At 36.7% G+C, this 20,032-nt stretch overlaps 1 protein-coding gene across 1 annotated transcript in view; it reads right to left on the reverse strand.

The window, feature by feature from the left end:
• The window catches only part of CDC40 (cell division cycle 40), a 48,089-nt gene that overhangs the window by 13,041 nt on the left and 15,016 nt on the right, over nt 1-20,032 (reverse strand). Inside the window, exons 3-9 of the mRNA XM_027551222.1 lie at nt 15,031-15,160; nt 11,866-11,949; nt 10,298-10,437; nt 7,512-7,608; nt 6,065-6,204; nt 5,162-5,236; nt 2,606-2,651 (exon numbers count right to left, since the gene is read on the reverse strand). Coding sequence (XP_027407023.1) covers nt 2,606-2,651; nt 5,162-5,236; nt 6,065-6,204; nt 7,512-7,608; nt 10,298-10,437; nt 11,866-11,949; nt 15,031-15,160 — 712 coding nt within the window. The remainder of the gene's footprint in view (nt 1-2,605; nt 2,652-5,161; nt 5,237-6,064; nt 6,205-7,511; nt 7,609-10,297; nt 10,438-11,865; nt 11,950-15,030; nt 15,161-20,032) is intronic.

A 20,032-nucleotide genomic window follows, 5' to 3' on the forward strand; every position in this document is an offset into this window, starting at 1 on the left:
GGTGTTTTCCCTCCCTTTGAAAAGCTCCTTAGGTGATTCTGATGCATAACATTTAAGTAAGAATCAAGAGAAAAGATCTAACTTTGTTTTAAAAGGTCTCTCATGGCACTCTCTTAATAATGTAATACATAAAGCTGATGACTGGTCAAGAATCTAAGAAAACGTAACAGTCCAATTATTGCCAATGAAAGAGAAATGACTGGTGACATTTTTAAGGTTCACTCTGAAATTACTAGCCAAGCTGGAAGTGAAAACAAAGTGACCTAAAGCTGATGTTCATGAAAATTGTGGCCTCTGTTCAATAATTGTGTATTTCTGGGATTATATTACTGAATTTCATAGAAGTGGATTCAGCATCTCATAGACTAAACGTTTTTAAAAACAAATATTAACTACATTTAGTTTTAAAATGGCATTTGACAATAAATTTATTTCAAGGTGCTTTGCTTAGAAATCAATCTTACTGGACCAATCAACTCTTTTGAAAGTTATAGGGGTAAATAAAATGTGACTAAATGAAAGCAGAAACTTTCCTATTTTTTACTATCCCACTATGACCAAGACAATTGTACAAAATGTGCATGGCACAAATGGTCAACAGGAGCCCTAAATCACCACCACCACTGCTGACCTCTCGTCATGGCAAGCAGGCATTCTTTCCTACAGCAGGAGTCCTGGTCAGAGCTGTTATCATCTTTCTAAGTAGGAATTTTCAGTTTTCCAGTGAAAAGCAGCAAGAGCAGGGGGGAGAGACGAGGACCAAATCCCCTACATCACAGGAGACATTCCTGTATGCTGCCGAGAGCCTTCCCAAAAGTCTTCTGGGCTGCCCTGGCATCTCGGACAGTATTTATTTGTGCAATGAGGCCCTAAAATCGTAACAAAGCACTACAGAATGGACTCCCACTTAAATCTAAAAACAGAGCCAATATAATTCAAATACCGTTTCATTTCGGTATAGTTAAATTTGGAAATGTAACCAGTCTTCATGCAAAATCTGACAAAGACAATCTACCAAAAGGCTAGTCTGCCACAAAGCTGTCCTCTTTTTGGTCTACTTTCCTTCAAGGAGTTCTCTCAACCTTTTCTTTTTACCTGTGTTTGCTGCCAATTCCTGGCCTCTCTTGAAAGCTCAACATCTGGCTATCTAATTGCTTACAAGACATTTTCATCTCAATATCTCAAAAGCAGCTCAATTTCCCTGAGTCTGAAACCTTATAATCTTCCTAAGATGAATGGCACCACCATTCATCCAGCCACCTGGATTTCCACCTCACTCTTTTTACACTCACTTCTATGCAGATGCTACCACGCTTATGGCAGAAAGTGAAGAGGAACTAAAAAGCCTCTTGATGAAAATGAAAGAGGAGAGTGAAAAAGTTGGCTTAAAGCTCAACATTCAGAAAACGAAGATCATGGCATCTGGTCCCATCACTTCATGGCAAATAGATGGGGAAACAGTGGAAACAGTGTCAGACTTTATTTTTTGGGGCTCCAAAATCACTGCAGATGGTGATTGCAGCCATGAAATTAAAAGACGCTTACTCCTTGGAAGGAAAAGTTATGACCAACGTAGATAGCATATTCAAAAGCAGAGACATTACTTTGCCAGGCTATGGTTTTTCCAGTAGTCATGTATGGATGTGAGAGTTGGACTGTGAAGAAAGCTGAGTGCCAAAGAATTGATGCTTTGAACTGTGGTGTTGGAGAAGACTCTTGAGAGTCCCTTGGACTGCAAGGAGATCCAGCCAGTCCATTCTAAAGGAGATCAGTCCTGGGTGTTCTTTGGAAGGAATGATGCTAAAGCTGAAACTCCAGTACTTTGGCCACCTCATGCGAAGAGTTGACTCATTGGAAAAGACTCTGATGCTGGGAGGGATTGGGGGCAGGAGGAGAAGGGGATGACAGAGGATGAGATGGCTGGATGGCATCACCGACTCGATGGACATGGGTTTGGGTGAACTCCAGGAGTTGGTGATGGACAGGCAGGCCTGGCATGCTGCAACTCATGGGGTCGCAAAGAGTCGGACACGACTGAGTGACTGAACTGAACTGAACTAGTTACTAAGAGCCACTGCTTTTATTTAACTCTTCATTGTTCCTTTCCTCTCTTTCTGCTGCTTTAGTTCTGGCTCTCATCATCTGTAATCCAGACTAATGAAATAACTTTGTAAATCATTTTTTTGTCTCCAGGTCTGCCCCACCAAAGTATCCTCTATACTGCCATTGTGATCTTTGTAAACTTCAAATCTGATCATGATGCTTTCCTGCAAGAGCTGTTCAGTTGTTGGCTTCCAAAGACCCCCAAGACAGACCAAAGGTCTTTCACACTCTGCCCATCTCCACTGCTTTTCTCCCCGCTCACTGTATTCCTCATGCTATGCAGTTCTCATATCACTTCTGCTTCAGCTTCTGTTGCTCTCTCTTCCTAGTTCTTTGCTTACATGGGAGACTTACCCCTCTTTCAAGACTCACTCAAGTCTGCTAAGGCTTTCCTTCACATCAGCAGCAAAATCAGTAGTAGTAAAATTACTGTTGATGATGTTACTGTAGTTTAAAAAGTCTTTCCGAACAGATTTATAGCCAGAGAGAAAAGAAATATTACCAATAAATGTTCGCAGACAGCGCCTGTCTCCATAAACCTCCCATAGCTAGAGGGGAAAAAAAAAAACAACACATAGAAACGTTAAATTTAATACAAGGCTTTGATAAAATGACAACTTTCAACCACTAACAACAGTCATATGCCAGCTATGTGTGTGTACAGGGAACTTAACCAAGGCATTACATATCATTAAACACATTGTTTGGTGCTATTGCCTCAGAAGGTAAAGAATCACCTGCAATGCAGGACACCTGGATTTGATCCCTGGGTAGGGACGATCCCCTGAAGAAGGGAACAGCAACCCTTTCCAATAGTCTTGCCTGGAGAATTCCATGGAGAGAGGAGCCTGGCAGGTTATAGTCCATGGGGGCCAGAGTCGAACACGACTGAGTGACGAACACTGTCACTTTTTGTTTTTTTCACTTTTGGTGCTATTAGTCTGTGTTACACTATCTGGATTACACACATACTCGTGCACATGGATGTATAAACACTTCAAACTCTGAAATTAAGAGAACTTAACTTACATGGAACTTATACAGGTGCTTTTCATTTTCTTCTTCTTTTCTCTATTTGACATTTTCTGTGATGAAAAGTTTCTACTTATGTAATATTATAAACTAGCTTTATAACACGCACATATGGACACCTTATCTTTGACAAAGGAGGCAAGAATATACAATGGATTAAAGACAATCTCTTTCACAAGTGGTGCTGGGAAATCTGGTCAACCACTTGTAAAAGAATGAAACTAGAACACTTTCTAACACCATATACAAAAATAAACTCAAAATGGATTAAAGATCTCAACGTAAGACCAGAAACTATAAAACTCCTAGAGGAGAACATAGGCAAAACACTCTCTGACATACATCACAGCAGGATCCTCTATGACCCACCTCCCAGAATATTGGAAATAAAAGCAAAAAAATAAATAAATAAATAAACTAGCTTTAAAAGAATTAAATGTTATTAAAACTGCCATGTTATAACATTTTGGTAGTGAAAAGTTTTTTTTTTTAAACTCTTCTGAAGTATTAACTATTATAAAAGCTGTTATGAGTGCTTGCTTTCGCAGCACATATACTAAAAGCTGTTATGAAAATGAAAATCTAGACTAAAATGTAACAAGCTCATAGATCTCATTACATCTACAGCGAATTAATACAACCGCTTTGAAACTACCTTTATTCTTGCCTGCCTCAAATCCAGTCCTACACAGTGCTGCTAGTGATCTGAAACAGAAAGCACTTCCTGGCTACCCAGTGCCTGCAGGGTAAAGCCTCAGTTCCTGCAGCACACCAGGAAAACACGCCTGGACCTGGTTCCCTGTTATGACTGTAGTCACTCTATGCCTCTCAGAACCTGCAGTTTTCAGCACACACAATACCGATGCATTCTATTTACTCCTCTCAGACATACTCTACTCCCTGTGTCCACTCCCCCCAACCCATCCCTTACTTACACTTCCTGTTGGAGTATGCCTCCTCTCTGAAATCAGAACACCTCCTCTACAAGGATCATTTACAACATAATGAAATGATCACCATAACAGCAGGGACAGTGCCAAAGTAATTTTTTATCCTCAGTCCCTTGTAAATAATAGGTACCTAATAAATGTACAAAAAGTGTACCTAGACATGAACTCAACTGAATTCTATGCTGGTCTAACTAGGCAAATAGAAGGCTTTAATCTCAATTAACATAGTCTGTATAATTTGAAAGTTAAAGGAAATGAGTCTTGCTACTCCAAGCTGCTGGTTTGTCATTTTAAACCACTAAGTCAAGACAAATGCCTAAATTGTTGCTCTCATAAAAAAATGCTCCCTTTATATTAATATATTGTTACTACCCATGAATTATTTACAAAGGATAAAATTTTCATGAATCAACTTTCCAAGACCACTATAGGGTTGATATTTATTGACCAGTATAATGATCTGGACACAGAAGACATATAAAAGATAAAAACCATTCGACCAGATTTAAGTTTTTAAAAGGCTTTTCCCATATCAAATTGACATGTATTGGCAACTGAGTTTTTTTTCTACCTCACACTATTGCTGAACATCAACTAAGGTAGACCTTCCCAAGACTATATAAAGTGGGAGAAGAGGCTGGGAGCAATTCTGCTACCAGCATTTGGAAGAACAAAAAAGTGAATTATATTATTTACTCTCTAAAAATGGGATTTCTATCAGATATCCTCTCTACCTCTAAGGTACTGAGAAACAAATGAACTCCGTTACATATCCAACACCTCTATAAAAATGCATTATTGGTGATTAAATATTCATGTGCCTAAAGCTAACGTGAGTGATTATGTTCTAATCAGCTATCTAAGCTTACAAAGAGCCTAGCCAATTGGACTACAAAGCCATATCTGAATCAACATGTTTCATAAACATGCTGCATAAACTGCTGCATTCACAGGGCTTAAGAGAAAATAATTAGCCTCTAATTGCCTAACAAACTCAGATCTATTTATAATTAACCAAATAGATTTAACCAAAGCACTAGCTTTGTAGCACTTCTACTCTATTACTGAAAACTCACCTTAATTTTACAGTCCATGGAACAAGACAGCAACAAATGGCCAGAGAGAGGAAACAATCTGACTGCACTGACGCCCTGTAAAAAGGTATTGCAGTTATCAATCAGAAGCATTCCAAAGCTCAGCTAAAATTAAACAAAAGGGAAAGACAGTGTATTTTTAAACCACATAATTTACTATTTTTTTTTCATTTTAAAATTCATACCCTGGAATAACCTTCAGAAGTATTCTAAGAGCAGCCCTTATTGACACTAAGCTTTTCAAGCCTTTTTGAACCTTCATCAGTGGCTCCCTCACCCAGGGGAATTCTGAGTCAATCATGTTGCTCATGCCCTCGCTCCTCTTCCTTCTTTTACTTAGTTCCTTTCTTCTTTGCTAAGAGCTGGAAATTATCAGTTGGAATAGTGAATATGACAAAGAATAGTAACATCAAAGTTTTCAAGTGCCTTGTCTCTGCATTACTTTAAGTATTATCATAGTGTATACACCAGGGAGCATCTAATCTTTGAAGTGTGATAACCCTAAGAGCTAAGGCAAAATTACTGCGACTTTGGTGCTAGTATCAGCCCACTACTCACTGAATTGGTGCCCAACAGGAAGCAGATAATGGCAGGAACTTGGAAGCGAAGGCCTGGGCTAACATAAGGGGGTAAGACACCAAATCATGAATGCTTATGTCATGACCCAATCAGATGACCCTGAAGACTGAGTACTCACTTGTGACTCACATGTGTTAGTACCTCCAAAGTGACTCCAGTTTATCTTTAATGACTTCCTTGCTCTATCTCCCTTCTCTACATCTTCACTAGAAATACTGAATGTCCCACATCAACAGCTGAAGATTTATGTTGGCTTCACTGTTATATTAATGCATTACAACAAATAAAAACAACTAATTCATTTACCTTTGTGTGTCCAGACCACACATGAATTTGTTTTTTGGGAAGATAACATTTCTCAGGTGGCACAGTTGACCGCAGATTAACACCAACATCCTGAGGTATGTGAAGATAGGACCTGCCTTGATAGTCATACATTTCTTTAACTGAAACAAGAAGGCAAAAGAAAGCAGTGAAAAAATAAAAGCTGTAGTTATGAAATCTATATTCTTAAAATAATAAACACTTGGTTCACAAGGATATCACTGCATATTAAAATTTAGGTAATACTATTTTGATGATGTTAAGACCAAGAGACAGCTAAAATTTAACTGCCTGAAATCACGGCTATTATTTCAAACAGAGGTAGTATTTTGGAATCCCTAAATTTCCAGAGAATATCAAACCTTTAAATAAGCTCTTACTTCCTTTATCCAGTTTTAGTAGCGTGTACAAAAGACTCTACTGCAGTATAATTATTGAGAGAAGAAAAGATAACACTTGGGCATTATGAGTCACTGGCAAAGAATCAGAAGCAAAATAGGATTAAAAGGAAGTTAAAACAAAAGTATATAAACTATCCTTTTCCCTGTTTTCCTCCCTTATGCCCTTCCAGGTTCCTTTTCCAATCTCTTTTCTACTTTCAACTAGATTTACAATGAAGTCACATCTGAGAATTAAATGACATAGTATAATATGTATCAAAGCATTTAGTAGCATGCTCCACAGAATAAGCACTCAATAAATGTTGGCTGTTACTGTTATTATGGCTGTAAGCACACAGTACTAAACAGACTCCTTAGAGATAAAACGAGAGCTTGAGAAACTAAAACTAAATATGACCTCATTAAATATATATTTGATAAGTGGTATAACATTAGAGTAATCAATACTATCTGAACTGGATTATTCTTTATAGTCTGGTAACCACTACATAATTTCCCCAATATAACTAGTTAGTAATAAACCAGGTAGTCTAGAATATTTATAATTTATTTTGGTGAATATGTATTTCCTTCTGCAAATCAAAATAAGTATGAGCATGTAAATCTCTAATCTACTTACCTGAAAACAAAGTTTATTCTTTAAAAGTGTTCTTTAGTAACATACCTGTGATCATACCTGGAGAAAATTTGGCTTGGTTAAAAAGAAAAGGTTAAAATGACTGGGGTACTAATTATATGCCAAAAAGAGTCAACTTTATCTTAGGGAAGCACAGATTGTGAACCATAATCTCCTTTATCTATCTTTAAAAAAAATTCATTAGTAATTCAAAAAAATAATCTGTGGCCATCTCTAATTATAACACAGAGGAGTTTGCTATAATTTCTTTGGGATGCAAATTGTCCAATATAATTCTTAATATAATGATTCCCAGTAGCTGATTAGTAAAGGCAATTAATATATGAACAGAGAACAGAGTAAATATCTGAAAGTTTATCACAAAAAAGAAGAGGCATAAAAAATATATTACCATGTAAGATTGTCTTTTCCTCTCCAGGTTTCTCTTCTTCCTGTTTGCCTTTCTTCTGCCTCTTTGCTGTAATTTCATCCAATTCTTTTTGTTCTTCCTAAGGAAATTAAGGAGTGAATTTTTAAAATGGATGTTCCAGAACCCCATCCTGGCCACTGCTGATCATAAATGCTTTACAAGGAGGTGCACTTTTTTGGTGAAGCAATAGCTGCAAGTATATCTCCCAGGATAACAATCTCAACTCTTAGGCAGATTACAAAATGGCATTAAACACACAGTGTTTTTGAACTTTTAAACTCATTTAATACAAAACCTCTCCTTCTAGAACAGCTAGGAGTAATTTAATGTATTATGATAATTATGTAAGTGAAAAAAATGAGGTAATTAGAATACCTAGTATATACCAGAAATACAGTGAATTTGAGTAAACAATGTTCTTCATAAACAGATTTTAATAGTCATAAGGATATAAGCAATGACTACAGATTTGTGACACAACTTTTACGGGAAGAGCAGTAAAAGGAAGTGGGTGGTGGTGGATAGTCGCTAAGTCATGTCCAACTTTTGTGATCCCACGAACTGTAGCCCACCAGGCTCCTCTGTCCATGGGGTTTCCCAGGCAAGAATATTGGAGTGGGTTGCTATTTCCTTCTCTAGGGCATCTCCTCAACCCAGGGATCAAACCTGGGTCTCTTGCATTGCAGGCAGATATATATATATTTTTTTTACCAGATTCTGCCATGAAGGAAGCCCAAAAGGAAGATAAAGTGAGTGAAATCGTTGTGTCTGACTCTTTGCGACCCCATGGACTGTAGCCTAACCAGGTTCCTCCGTCCATGGGATTTTCCAGGTAAGAATACTGGAGTGGGTTGCCATTTCCTTCTCCAGGAGATCTATCCGACCCAGGTATTGAACCCAGGTCTCCCGCATTGTAGGCAGACACTTTACGATCTGAGCCACCAGGGAAGATCCAAAAGGAAGATAGGGTAGTAATAAATCCTTATAGTAACTGAGAAGTCAAAATAAATAAAGAGCAGCATATGTGTATTACTGAGATAATTGGATATGAGATAGAGATAGAAAGTAAGCATCCTGAGGACAGGATTTTCTCTTAATCTTGTTCATTGCTGTATCCCTAAGACCTAGAATAGGGACTGGCTCATAGAGACAGTAGGATTAGGAGGTGGAGAGGGCAAGGTAGGGTTTTATAGTTTTACTTTATACATTTCATAGTATTATGAAGAACACATATATAGATATACTACTGGAAAAAGCAAGAGAGTTCCAGAAAAACATCTTTTTCTGCTTTATTGACTATGCCAAAGCCTTTGACTCTGTGGATCACAATAAACTGTGGAAAATTCTGAAAGAGATGGGAATACCAGACCATCTGATCTGCCTCTTGAGAAATTTGTATGTAGGTCAGGAAGCAACAGTTAGAACTGGACATGGAACAACAGACTGGCTCCAAATAGGAAAAGGAGTACATCAAGGCTGTATATTGTCACCCTGCTTATTTAACTTCTATGCAGAGTACATCATGAGAAATGCTGGACTGGAAGAAACACAAGCTGGAATCAAGATTGCCAGGAGAAATATCAATAACCTCAGATATGCAGATGACACCACCCTTATGGCAGAAAGTGAAGAGGAACTAAAAAGCCTCTTGATGAAAGTGAAAGTGGAGAGTGAAAAAGTTGGCTTAAAGCTCAACATTCAGAAAACGAAGATCATGGCATCCAGTCCCATCACTTCATGGGAAATAGAGGGGGAAACAGTGGAAACAGTGTCAGACTTTATTTTTCTGGGCTCCAAAATCACTGCAGATGGTGACTGCAGCCATGAAATTAAAAGACGCTTACTCCTTGGAAGGAAAGTTATGACCAACCTAGATAGCATATTCAAAAGCAGAGACATTACTTTGCCAACAAAGGTTCGTCTAGTCAAGGCTATGGTTTTTCCTGTGGTCATGTATGGATGTGAGAGTTGGACTGTGAAGAAGGCTGAGCGCCGAAGAATTGATGCTTTTGAACTGTGGTGTTGGAGAAGACTCTTGAGAGTCCCTTGGACTGCAAGGAGATCCAACCAGTCCATTCTGAAGGAGATCAGCCCTGGGATTTCTTTGGAAGGAATGATGCTAAAGCTGAAACTCCAGTACTTTGGCCACCTCATGCAAACAGTTGACTCATTGGAAAAGACTCTGATGCTGGGAGGGATTGGGGGCAAGAGGAGAAGGGGATGACAGAGGATGAGATGGCTGGATGGCATCACTGACTTGATGGACGTGAGTCTCAGTGAACTCCGGGAGTTGGTGATGGACAGGGAGGCCTGGCGTACTGCACTTCATGGGGTCGCAAAGAGTCGGACACGACTGAGGGACTGATCTGATCTGATACTACTTTGTTAAAATTTTAAAAAAATTAAATAAACCCATCATCAATTCTAAAATCATAGAAAGGCTGATTTTGTAATTACTATCTGAACATTGGTATCAGAAAAGCAACCTCCATGGCACCTTAATAGTATTATCAGGGTGATTTTTATTACCAATTGTTCAATACTGTATTTTAGCTAAAAATTATGGAAGAAAATAAATCAGAAAAATATAAACAAAAATTATTCCAAAGAAAAACAAAGGAATCTTATAGTATTTTCTCAGTTAACTAAGGCAGAGAAATTCTGATGAGTCATTTAGTTCTCTAAGGAAACCTCATTTATTAACACAGATATCCTTCATTGAGACATAGCATACAGTTGAACTGGCAGTGAAAAATGTCAAAGCTTACTTCTGAAGGTTTGGCTACATCTTTTTCGTCCACATATTTTGCCCAAGGTCCCAAGAAACCATCAATATTAGATGCATCATTTTCTTTAAATTTTTTCCTCTTTTCTATTTTCTTCTGACCAGTTTCAAACACAGTTAAACCTACATTAAAAAGAAATCACAAATATGGGTATTTCCTAAAGATATACACACACACATATATTTTCATAGATTTATTTAAAACACAAAATAAAAGCTATATGAATCCAGACATATGGACTCATGCTATATATAGAGAGACTCAATCTTCTGGGCAAAGCAGATTTCTACTGCTGCAACTGCAATATTTTACAAATTCTAATATATGTGAAAAAAAGACTCAGCTATGTAATCCTGCCATGGTACACAATCTTTTTAATTAATCACAGACCTTTATCAGTAGATTTTACCACTTTCTGAAAGAAACAGCAATTTAATAATGTTAAGTAATGGAAAATTTACCTCTGAAAGCAAGAATAAACAAATTTCTAATTTAAAGCCAAATTAGATAAAATTTCATTAATAAGTGTTCCTTGCTTCACTTGCTTCACTATATTATAATACAACAATATAAAGAAGGTTTCACAAGAATCTGTATTTCTTCCAAGTGAACTCAATCTAAACTGGACCTCTAATATCATAAATCTTAACAGGAAGAAAGAGGATGTTTCTAGTTGGGATTCTCATTTGATCAATAGAAAGTGGCATGCTGTGTGTAGTCATTAAATTGGAAAAAGAAAGGTTTACCAGAGCCATAGTCAAAATTTCACTGTTAACTGAGAATTTAGCTACATAAAGATGTAACTTGTAGAGGTCTAACAAAGAGAAAAACTTACCTATATTAATTCAAATCAGTTTCCTTTAGGCTGTGTTATAACAAAAGGTTGTTAACATCCTATTTTTACAACAATCTAGCTCATAAACCAAAGGCAGCTTGATCATATAGGCTATAGAGTTACTAAGTGCCCTCATACAAATAGCATATTCTTTTTCTATCCAACATTGTATGTATAAGATTCCAAGGGGCTGATGAGCTTTGTGGCAAGTTAACATTTAGAGTATGATGCTTTGTCTTATAGTAAGTACAAAATGAACACAGGCACAAACATATGTTTTAAAACACATATTCAAACTCGGCTTCAAAGCAACCCTTAAAGGCAATTTCCACAGATATGCACAATGATATTTTTTTCTGCTCTGTTAAAATGGAGCTTTACATTAGTGTTGAGAAATAAATTGCTAAAATTAGTTATACATTCATTTTCATTTCTTAAATGATTTCTACAATGTTGGCACTGTGCCAAGAACTCACCCTCCCTGCCATAGGTATGACTATCTTCCCTACAAGGCTGCACACCTAGTAAGGAGCAAAAGCAAGCTCTACACTAACTATATAAATACATTGCTCTAAACTATATCACTCTACTGTCTCAAGTTTAAAAAAATCAGGAGTTAAATTAAATACTAGTTCTTTCCCTACTTTCCAAAGTCAACTTACAAACAATAAGTATAGTTATGTATATTTGATATTAAATATTTCAAATAAGTTACCTTGATTTTTTTCAGCTTCTTCTACAGAACCAATATACTTAGTAGACACTTGATGATTATCTAATGAAGGGTCCAATGCATAACCTGAAAGGAAAAAAGTACAAATTACTGATTCCATTTTTTTCCCATTTACAATTCATTTTAATTCTATGCACATTTACTCATTTTACATTTTCCTTCCCAAGATGTTGAAAACAGCTTCTTTTGTTTGTCTTCTTGTGACTTTATTTCTTCCTTATTTTCTGAAAGTGTCACAGCTTCTTTTATCATCAAGATGTACATAACAATAATTCTATCAAAAGCAAACCAAATTTTCAATTGTAAAGTTGCCTGTGACGGGCAGCTCAAGATAATTTTAAAGGCCTTCATTGTGTTGGATCTCTCTGAGCTTATCTCCAAAAGAGTTATCACTTTATCACATTCAACTGTCCACTCATACTCTGAGGACCAATTCTTCGTGGGCCATGTTTCTATTCAGAATCATTAACCTGAAGGAACAGGCTAGGAAGCCAAGAAGAAAAGGAAGAATAGGACAAAAGAATTCACACAAACCACTGAGAGACTAAGAACTCAGATAAACACCAAAAATGGGAGCTAAAAACAAAACAGTAGCATAAGTGAGTGGGACGATACAATAAATGAGACTATCTTCTCAGATAAGGAGTAAAGGTGGCTGTGATAAACTAGATAAAATAATACACTTAGATTACAACACTGCTACAACCGTTTAAAAATGGGAAGAAATGTAGGGTTAATGTTTGTTCTGTATCACAGCAGAGTTACAGAGTGATAAGTATGAGACTTGGGTAATGCTGAATTCCTGTGCCATCTCCTTCATGTCTCATGTAACACTAGTACAAGGTCTCAGGAAGGTTTGCTCCCTGGTACTAAGCACATTGGAGAAGGTAACAGAAAGGTCTGTAGCTTTACATTCCATATATAAGAGTGAGAAGAAACAAGTAGATAGGATCTGGAGCTAGACAAGAATTTTTCATGAAAAAATGATAAAACTTTTAAATTAACACAAAGTTATACTTGCTTATTACCTGGAGGGGAAAAAAAAAAAAGGCTGCTAAACCTGAGGTTGGTTAACTTGTTTACTAGTTTAAGTTCAAATAAATGGTGCTCAGTTCTAAGATTTCCATAAGACCATACATTTCTTAGTTTGCAAGAGGCTACTTTTTTACTCCAGGCTGCCTAACATAGTATATCCCACATTCACTTTTTATGTCTTTAACCCACTAAATAGTTCATTCTGTGTCCTAGCCCACTCTCTCTTGATGGAAGAGGCAAAAAAAAAAAAAAATCAGCTATTTTTTTCCCCCCAAATAAGCTATTTCTGAATCTAGGCCTAAAGCCAACTGAATAGCTCTAAATGCTTACTCTTGCTATAGGATAGCTTAAGAAAAGTAGGTATCTGTATGAACTTTGTAGGTATCTGCACTGACTTTTACTTGTTTAAAGATTTAAACTATCTAAGCTATTGCTTAAGGCCCTTCTTTCTAAAGTCTAAAAAAAATATGCAAAATCTTTATAAGTTTGTTTCATTATAGGCTAGGATATAATAAATTCATGATGTAACAGGGTTGATTTTTATGTACTGCACATATATTTTAGGTTTACATGGAATCTCTTATATGTAAGCAATGGGTACAATGCATTTATTTTGTTGGACTGGAAGTGTTATTGAACTCTTTTTGGAGATTTTAGAGGTATAGAGTCTTTCGCTATGAATTTTGTCACCTGGCTTGGTGAAATATAATTTAATATATGACGATCTTTTTTACAACCAGTTTCCAATATATTGTGGATAAACAACTAAGACTATATGTACTAAACCTCTAAACTAATTCAGTGAATCAGTTTACATCACTCTTTAAAAACTAGAAAAAAAAAGAAACCCTTTCCAATATTAGAATAATTACGTAAATTGAGATAAAACCAATCAGAGGGTATTACATAGCTCTTAAAAATAATAAGCTTTGAGATCATAAAGTAACACTGAAAAATGCTTATGACAGAATACTGATTTTAAAAAAGCTGCAAAATTTTCAGTTTAGAAGGATTATAGCTCTATAATACAAAATATGTATAATAAAAAAGACTTGGAGGAATAAATTTCACTAAAAGTAGGCATATCAGTATGGTAGGGTTATAGGTAACCTTTTTTCCCTCTTTCCTAAATGTTTAAAATTTATGTCATTTTTTAGTGAAAACAACTATTATTAAAAAGCATCACTGCATACATATTTCACATGATACTGCTTTCTTAACTTTTGTGGGGCCCTCCCTTAAAATAATGGAAGTTAATGGCAGATAGGACAGAAAAAGATTACAACTACAACAGGCATAAAAACATTCTCAGTTACTTTGCTTAATCACTCTACCAAAAAGTTCTTCAAAGCAGAAGGTGATCAATGTATCTCTCAACCTACACATGTAGATTATATGAAGAGAAAGAAAATGCACCACCAAATATGAACAAATCTGATATAAGTGACCAGACTTCTGTTCTGTAGAACCAACAACAAGGACAATATTATAAAGACCATCTTCTTTCAGAGGGGATTCCCAGCTTTGTATACACGTTAACTTGTAGCCATTCCATTTCTTGATATCCCTCAGTAATCAACAGAAAACTTTTCAGAGAGAAGATTTGAGAAAGAGAGTGAAGTCAACCAGTACATAAAAAAATTAAAATATAACTCTTAAGACTCTCTCCCTCTTTAGTCGCTAAGTCCTGTCCAACTCTTGCGACCCTATGGACTGCAGCCTGCCAGGCTCCTCTGTCCATGGGATTCTCCAGGCAAGAATACTCTTCAGTCTATCCTGTTATTAACCAATTTCAATAGCAATCTGCATATAACAGTCATTCAGTAAGAAGTGCTATCAAAAAGTAGAACAGAAAACATTCTGTTTTTAAGACTGCAGAATATTTCTAGTATTCAGAAATCAGAGCAGGTTTAGAATGACAGCTAAAAACACTAGTGCGCCTTCCCATCTGTATATTTACAGATATGTATAAGAAAACACATTACCCTTTTAAGGCATCCAGATTAATAAATTTAAAAAGCCAGAAGATAAAATTGATTATTACACACACACACACACACACACACACATCATTTCTAATAAGGTTTAACTTGAACTCTCTTATCACCTTACCATAAGTGGCAAAAGTTCTTCTTTGCTGTTCAAACATAAAATCATTGATATGGGCTGGTTCAGCATATCCAGAAAGCATATTTCTAGGGGCAGCCATTTGCTGGGTTCTGAAGGGATTTTCTGGTCCAAACTGCAATGTTATGAGGAAAAAAACAATAAAAAAATTCTCAATAGAATGAGTAGAATTATTGCACAGTGTATTTTCAACTCTAAATTATCAGGGGCCGATTAACCTATTTGCAGACTTGCTCCCCTCACACGATTCAGGACAACCAGTCAGTGGCTTGTTAGCACTGTTTGTCAGCCACTAGCACAGGAGAGCAATTAGCTCACTCTATATGCAGCTATTTAAGTTTAAATTAATTAAAATATTCAGTTCTACAGTCATTCTAGCCATATTCAAGAGCCCAACAGCCACATACAATTATTGATTGCTACATTTTCACCACTGCAGGAAGTTCTATTTGATAGTGTTGCTCCAGATAATTGAAACTCACTATAGTTTTGTCTAAACCATGATTTGGGGATTTTTGGAGTGGTGATATAATTACAAAAACATATGTTTCTCTGCTACTTGATTATGAGTTTCTCAAAGGTGCAGACTTAGAACCCTCATACTTTCCATACTGTCTGGCATATAGAAAACACTAATGAAGGAAAGATTAATCAAAGCCTGACTGGGGGAAGAAGACAGGAAATAGACAATAAAAGTAAACTGCTTGAAAAAGTCCTAGGAAAAGACATTACAAATGTAAACACAACTTTTCCACTCTGAAAAGTCACACTATGAATGTCTGAAAGTTACACAAAATAGTGCCATTATTACCTATTTGTTTACAATGTTTTGAGTTCCAGAATGGCTTTCCAAATGTTATTTAATTTGATGTATACACAAATTCCGGAGAAGGCAATGGCACCCCACTCCAGTACTCTTGCCTGGAAAATCCCATGGATGGAGGAGCCTGGTGGGCTGCAGTCCATGGGGTTGCTAAGAGTCGGACACGACTGAGCGACTTCACTTTCACTTCTCACTTTCATGCATTGGAGAAGGAAATGGCAACCCACTCCAGTGTTCTTGCCTGGAGAATCCCAGGGACGGGGGAGCCTGGTGGGCTACTGTCTATGGGGTTGCACAGAGTCGGACACGACTGAAGCGACTCAGCAGCAGCAGCAGCATACACAAATTCTGGAAAGTTAGAGAGGTATTCTCTTTCTCATGTTAGAAATGAAAAAAAAGTCAAGATGACATATCTTACCTGCCCAGAGTCAATAATTTGCTTAATGCTATTAAAAAAGGTATTAGGAAAATTCAGTTCTTTTCAGTTTTAAAATAAAGAATAAAATGAACTTCCCACTTTGGAAACCATAGAACTATACAGGTCAACTGTTATGATGTTAGAACTGTCATGATGTTAGAAAGATTCTGATGTTAGAACATCTTAGGTCACTACCATGAGAAACCACCTTTTCCATTATATACTTCCAGAGCCATAAATATAAACTACTGACCTTTTCTTAACCAGAATGCTGTGTTCTCTATATATCAACATTATACTATGCACAGAAGTCTGAATTTAAAAGTTAGATTTGCCGTATAATTTTTTCTGCTTTAGAAGAAAATAAATTACTATAATATTCCTTTCTATTGACAGCTTCCATTTCTAGGTTTAAAATGATTCAATCTTAAGATATCTAATTTATAGATAAATATTTTATTACTATTTATTCTAATTAAAATGTAGGACAGGTCAAGACTTCACAGCCCATATTACTTCTTCCTGTGCTGATAGGTGGAAATGCAGGGGAAAAAAAATTAAGATTGCTGAATGCTGGAAGTTACAGTTAACTTCATTTAGTTATTAAATTTATTACAAAAATAAGAACATTCATTAAATTAAAGATAATGAAACAACTTAAGTTTTCCAGATGATCTAATTGCTATAGCCAGTTAACATCTGCAAAGCGGCATGTGATATTTCTGGGGATAAAAAAATTCTAAAACAATAAAAATCTCCATTGCCCATATCATTACTCCTATCATGTATAATTAATTACCAATCATTACGCTTATAACTTCTGATTTGAAAAAGGAAAGTACATTTCCATAGTCTAATTTTATTAAGATTTTACAAAAAGAGAATAATTCTTCTACAGGTCATACATGTCAAACTGTCCATCTTTTACAAAAAAATTCTCAGTGTTATGAACTATGATTTCCATAAGAATATAGATCCATATATTCCAGTAAAGTATATCTTGTGGTACTATTCTTTTTTTTTTAATCAAACCATTTTATTGAGGGGCTTCAAGGGAGGGTTGAAAAGCTGAAAGGACAATTAGATCTGACGTCCTACTCCTGGCTGGGATATGCCCAGCTTCATAGCCACTGAAAGCTGTGGTGCTATTCTTAACACAGTCTGAAAATTTATATGTGCTTGGACTTAACTTATATGCAGAGTACATCATGAGAAACGCTAGGCTGGAAGAAGCACAAGCTGGAATCAAGATTGCCAGGAGAAATATCAATAACCTCAGATACGCAGATGACACCACCCTTATGGCAGAAAGTGAAGAGGAACTCAAAAGCCTCTTGATAAAAGTGAAAGAGGAGAGTGAAAAAGTTGGCTTAAAGCTCAACATTCAGAAAATTAAGATCACGGCATCTGATCCCATCACTTCATGGGAAATAGAGGGGGAAACAGTGGAAACAGTGTCAGACTTTATTTTTTGGGGCTCCAAAATCACTGCAGATGGTGATTGCAGCCATGAAATTAAAAGACGCTTACTCCTTGGAAGGAAAGTTATGACCAACCTAGATAGCATATTAAAAAGCAGAAACATTACTTTGCCAACAAAGGTCCGTCTAGTCAAGGCTATGGTTTTTCCGGTAGTCATGCATGGATGTGAGAGTTGGACTATGAAGAAGGCTGAGCGCCGAAGAATTGATGCTTTTGAACTGTGGTGTTGGAGAAAACTCTTGAGAGTCCCTTGGACTGCAAGGAGATCCAACCAGCCCATTCTAAAGGAGATCAGTCCTGGGTGTTCACTGGAAGGACTGTGATGATAAAGCTGAAACTCCAATACTTTGGCCACCTCATGCAAAGAGTTGACTCATTGGAAAAGACTCTGATGCTGGGAGGGATTGCAGGCAGGAGGAGAAGGGGACAACAGAAGATTCTCATCATTCGTCATGCTTGGATGGCATGACGGACTCGATGGATATGAGTTTGGGTAAACTCCGGAAGTTGGTGATACACAGGGAGGCCTGGCGTGCTGCGATTCATGGGGTTGCAAACAGTCGGACACGATTGAGCAACTGAACTAAACTGAACTGAATTGAAGCTGTGACAACAACAACGACAAAATCTTCCACTGAGACAGGCAGCTGTCTGGGGTAGGATTCATCAACATCTAGCTCTCCTTAACTTTCTGGTTACTGGCAGCCATCAGAGCTTACTTCAAAGATATTGTATGTCAACAGAGGAAGCCAGAGAATGTTATTCAGCAGGGCTCAGCTCTTAAAAATTATTCTCCCAGATGTTCCTGTTCTGTGTGAATATGCAACTCTTAATTCTAGGTTAGCCATTAAAAAATAAAACAATGCCTATTTAAAAATATACAAAGCTGATTTGTAAATGCTTCTTTTCAATTTTTGGTAGTTAACCCAGTTTAAGTGTAAATATATATTCAAATGATTTTTAAAAATAGATATTCAAGTTAATTAGGTATGAGTATTCAATAGTTTTTAGCTCAGATAATACTGAAGTACACTGTTCAGTTCAGTTGCTCAGTTGTGTCCGACTCTCTGCGACCCCATGGACTATATAGCACACGGGCTTCCCGGTCCTTCATTATCTCCCAGAGTTTGCTCAGACTCATGTCCATTGAATCAGTGATGCCATCCAACCATCTCATCCTGTTGCTCCCTTCTCCTCCTGGCCTCAATCTTTCCCAGCCCAGTACAGAAGTACACTGTAGTCAACTGCAATTGTAAATCTCCCATATAAAATATACGTATTTAAGTATTAATTCAGCCATTGTACCAAAAAAGAAAATGTTTCTGATGTAAGCAAGCTTTCATTTGAGTGAAGCAGTGCTTTATTTATAAACTTAGGAGAAAAGCATTTTTAATTTAAGGCATTAGCTGATAAATCTAAGAGACCATGTATTATAAGGCAATGGTTCTCACGTTTTTAGCAGGCAGAGTACTTGAGGGTTGATGCCTTAGTAGTATGGGGCTTCCCCGGTGGTGTTAGAGGTAAAGAACCCACGTGCCAGTGCAGGAGACTAAGAGACATGGATTCGATCCCTGGGTCGGGAAGATGCCCTGGGGGAGGGCATGGCAACCCACTCCAGTATTCTTGCCTGGAGAATCTCACGGACAGAGAAGCCTGGAGGGTTATGGCTCACAGGGTCACAAAGAGTTGGACATGACTAAAGTGACTTAGCATGCATGCCTTAGTAGTATATTATAACACCACAGGAATTAAGAAATTTCATTAAGTAAAAATTGACTATATGAAATAAAACTGTAAGTTCACAGATAGGAAAAAAACCCCTAAGTTATTGAACAAGTAATTATTCTTAGATTGTTGCTAAGTTTTTCATGAATATTTATTGCAGTAATCAATGTATAAAACATTTATAAACAATTTTAAGGTGAGAAGAGTATATTATTATTTTCTACAATTTTGGAAAAGATCACCGCAATTCAATTTTATTGGCAGAATACCTCAATCTTGTAAGACATAAGCACAGTTTAAATATTACAATAGCATATTTTATTAGTGATCTATGACCTTGAACCTCAGTTTCCTCATCTGTAAAATAAAAGTTCTCATCTATCTGACTTCTGAAGCCCATTCTAACATTAATATTTACAGCAGCCCTTCTGGTCAGATCTTAAACAGTAACTGGCATTTCCCCCCTCTAAACTTTTATATTTCTTCTATTCTTAAAAGTAGTGTTATTTTAAGGAGTCTGAAATTTTCTCTGAGGCTTA

The sequence above is a fragment of the Bos indicus x Bos taurus genome, chromosome 9 (assembly GCF_003369695.1).
Source record: "Bos indicus x Bos taurus breed Angus x Brahman F1 hybrid chromosome 9, Bos_hybrid_MaternalHap_v2.0, whole genome shotgun sequence".
NCBI lineage: Eukaryota > Metazoa > Chordata > Mammalia > Artiodactyla > Bovidae > Bos > Bos indicus x Bos taurus.